This window comes from Felis catus, chromosome F2 (assembly GCF_018350175.1).
Source record: "Felis catus isolate Fca126 chromosome F2, F.catus_Fca126_mat1.0, whole genome shotgun sequence".
NCBI classification, from domain to species: domain Eukaryota; kingdom Metazoa; phylum Chordata; class Mammalia; order Carnivora; family Felidae; genus Felis; species Felis catus.
Genome location: NC_058385.1, coordinates 8,428,956 through 8,432,689, shown reverse-complemented (window position 1 = coordinate 8,432,689; position 3,734 = coordinate 8,428,956). Strand labels below are relative to the sequence as shown.

The following is a 3,734-nucleotide window of genomic DNA, read 5'->3' as shown; positions in this document are numbered from 1 at the left end:
TCTTTTCCGATGTTACCTTATCAGAACAGAGAGGGGATACATGTTTAGAGTTAGGCAGAGAGCCTGGGTCGCCAGGATGGGCCTCTGGAGGCACAACACGCTCCAGGATAATCCCAGCAGCCAGGCATCACGGTCCCGGAGGGAAAGAACCCAAGTTCAGGTGCTTTCTAGAAACGGATTACATGCTTCTACCGGTCTGCGAAGCCAGAAGGCAAAGTATCACGAAAAGGTATTTCAGGCTATGAGAACAACTGCCTACTCACTTCAAAAACAACACGCCCAGCTTGTCAGTCATTTTTCCCAATATCCAGGGGAGTTAAACTCAGAGATGTTACCCACCTGCTCAGAGAACGAGTGATTCGGTTTCTACGGGAAGAAACATTTGCGCTGTAAAAACCACAGGAGTCGTTTTGATTTTGCAGAGACCAGAGGCAGGGGCGCCCGGCAGAGGAGTTTCTCAGGTTTTAGATCGCAATCTCCCAGTCATCTCTCCCAGGCGGTTAAAGGACCGCGGTGGTGACTGCGCTGGCGTGGACGCCACCTCGCGGGGCTCTGACTCCTCCCGGCCGATAGGGGGCGCCCGCAGCCGCACCTTTCCCGCCAGCTCGTCGGGCGCTCCAGCCCCGGCTCGCGCAGCCGCCTCCGTAGCCCTGAGGGCCGTTCTTCTTCCGGGGCAGTGCGGAGACGCGTGCGGGACCCGGATGCAGACGTGAGCGCAGCTATATAAGTGCCGCGCAGGCCGCACGCCTTTCTCTTTGAGGAAGACGCGGTCGCAGCCGGAACGGTGCTTTGGAGGCCCCCGCGTCTGTTCCTGACTCACCGCTGTTCGCTCTCGCCGAGGAACAAGTCGGTCAGGAAGCCGCGCCGCAGCCATGGTGAGACGGGGGGCGGCGCCGCGCGGTTCGGAACGTGGCGGGACTTGGTCCCTTCCTGGGACGCTTGCCGGGCTGGGCGGAAGCGGCGAAGGCGCGAGCCTCGCTTACCCGAAAAAGGGGCTCCTGAAGTGGTGGAGGAGCCTGGGGAGACGCGATGAAGCGTGTTTCTAGGCTTTTAAAAGATCTGTGTTCATCTGTGTAATGCTAGGCTTTTAAAGACACCGGGAAGACCCCCGTGGAACCGGAGGTGGCGATTCACCGAATTAGAATCACTCTAACCAGCCGCAACGTAAAATCTTTGGAGAAGGGTCAGTACGGTGGCTTTGGGCAAAAATAAATAAATAAATAAATAATAAAAAACGATGAATTTGACTTGTTGCTGTACAGGATCGACTCGGAAAAGTCAAGTGACAAGTTGTTTAACTTAGAAAAGGAAAATGAGAGGGATCCCCCCTTAACTGTTGGTGCCTCTTAAATCCTTGTTGGCGATGAGGAGACAAGAAGTGTGTTGAGTTATGATGATCGTTTTATACGCTATTCTGAGCCAGCATCAGTTCAGATTTCTTAGGGCTGCTTTGGCTGTTTGGGACGAACTGAAAGATGCTTTTATTTCCCCGTAGTGTGTGCCGACTTGATCAGAGGCGCCAAGGAAAAGAATCTCAAAGTGAAAGGACCGGTTCGGATGCCCACCAAGGTGAAATGAGTCAGAGGGGTGGGAAAACCACACAACCCGAAAGAAAAGCGGTTAGGGTTTGTTCCCGTTGAGGACCGGGTGTTTACAGGTAGCTGTGGAAGTTTTGCTCTTCTGTTCCTGGGTGGGTGCGGCGCTCGTAAGGGCACCGTGCGGGCTGAGTGGACACGGACTTGCCCTTGCAAGTTGGTGCCGGGAGAGGAGTGCCGCTCCGGGGAGTAATCCCAGGGAATGGGCGTGATGGTCTTCCGGATGTTCTAGAGAGCAGCGTAAAGCCATAAATGCTTGGTTTCCTTTGTCTTCTGTTGCAGACTCTGAGAATCACTACAAGAAAAACTCCTTGTGGTGAAGGTTCTAAGACTTGGGATCGTTTTCAGATGAGGATCCACAAGCGGCTCATTGATTTGCACAGTCCATCTGAGATTGTTAAGCAGATTACTTCCATCAGTATTGAGCCAGGAGTTGAGGTGGAAGTCACCATTGCAGATGCTTAAATCGGCCTTTTAATAAATTGGTTATCAGTTAAATCTCGTTGACTTTCATTCGTAATGCCATCAGGTTTTAGGAACATGCGTTTGTGCCACGAAGTTTAGTCCATCTTGCAGGTAGACTGGTCAAAATTAGGTGAATGTCCTGGGGTGGTCTCGCTTGTTCTCATTAGGTCTCTTAGAGGCCACTGAAGCCGTTCGCACTTGACATCACTCGAGAACTGAGTTGTATTCACGCAACGCGTGAAGTCTTCAGGATTGACGAACCTACGGCTGCATATTGGAGCTTTTTCAGAGGATGTGTCTGGATCCTACCCCCAAATTCTAAATTGATGGATCACAGGGTGCTGCAAATCTAAAGTTTCTGGGATGCAGCTATGACTTGAGAACCTAATGTATTCTGGTGGGTAGGTAACATGGGAAACAGTAAGTTCTGCCAGTTAATGTTATTCCTCCTGAAGACCAGGCGAAAGAGTAAACAGATGTTTTGGGAACATTTGCGGTTTTGCAGGCAGGTGTTTTATATTTTAGAAGAACGGGTTGAAAAAAGTAAACCTGGTATTTGTTAGCATTTAGGTTATATCTATAAAAGTATTTTACATATATAGTCCTTGGAGTTTTCATTTGATACGTAGACCATTTAACATGGAGCTATGCTGACATGTGGTTTATATATAAATGCTAGTTAATTTTAGGAGTGAAAAGCATGTCCTGTAAGCCAAATTTATTTAGCCAAACCCTTTTTGGCACAGTAATGGATAACGTATAGCTATCAGGATCTGTTAGTGCTTTATTTTCTTGAATGTGTCTCGGGAGAATGCTGACGTTCCAGTATCGAGATTTTTTGCTTTTTGAAATTTATAATCAGATGGATATCTTCAATAGTCTAGTTTTCTACTAGAGAAAATTGCCAAAAATATTTTGACAAACATTTTTGCAAATTACAAAATGCCCTGAAAGTCATCATGATTGTATTTGCTATGCTTACTAGGATAACAGTGATGAAATTAACGCCTTTCCTCTAGGTTTGGGCTTAGACCTTCACTTTGCTGCACTGTCTTGTCCACTGTCTTCAGTTAACTATGTGCGTTCAAATTGAACTTGAGCTCAGATTGCTCCATACATCCAATAGTGTGCTAGATAACCTGTGCACCTCCCAAGCTCAAACTGGACATGCCTAAAATGGAAATCTCTCCCTGCTCAAAACCCTTCTCTTAGACCTCAACATTTTGAACTGAAGGGATTTGAGTGGAACTGACAGGAACGAATTAATGCCAAGCTGATGAACTCACAAATTCCAGTAGTTTAATTAGTTTGGGAAACTAAAAAATTTAACTGTAACTTTAATAAACATTGGCCATAAACATACTACTTGAAGAATTAAGCAGGGAGTCTAGTTAAGGTTCCTAGGGTAAGCAAGCAGTGAGTGATCCGTTCTTTACAGAGAGGCTGGTGTTCCTGGTTTAGAAGTGAAGGAATTCTTGATCGGAAGCCCAGTAGTGAGCTCCTGACCTGTCCTCTAATCCAACTTTAAGATTTCTCTACATTGGGGACCCCTGCTAAGAGCTGTTTACTTATCAGTTAAGATCATTTTAATATTCACTATCTGGTAATGTGTGGCCTTCACACAAATACCTACAAGTTTGTTTTGATGATCAAAGTATTGCAGCATAGAAGTCT

General features: G+C 47.0%; 1 protein-coding gene and 1 non-coding gene across 2 annotated transcripts; both read left to right on the top strand.

The window, feature by feature from the left end:
* The first annotated feature begins 713 nt into the window (after positions 1–713).
* Positions 714–2,093, top strand: RPS20 (ribosomal protein S20). Its single transcript, XM_003999819.6, has 4 exons — positions 714–875; positions 1,084–1,183; positions 1,496–1,569; positions 1,878–2,093. The coding sequence occupies exons 1-4, from the start codon at positions 873–875 to the stop codon at positions 2,058–2,060; spliced, it is 360 nt and encodes a 119-aa protein (XP_003999868.1). The 5' UTR covers positions 714–872; the 3' UTR covers positions 2,061–2,093.
* Positions 1,359–1,425, top strand: LOC111558616. Its single transcript, XR_002739706.1, has one exon. It is a non-coding gene; the product is annotated as a small nucleolar RNA U54 (small nucleolar RNA).
* Positions 2,094–3,734: the final 1,641 nt, after the last annotated feature.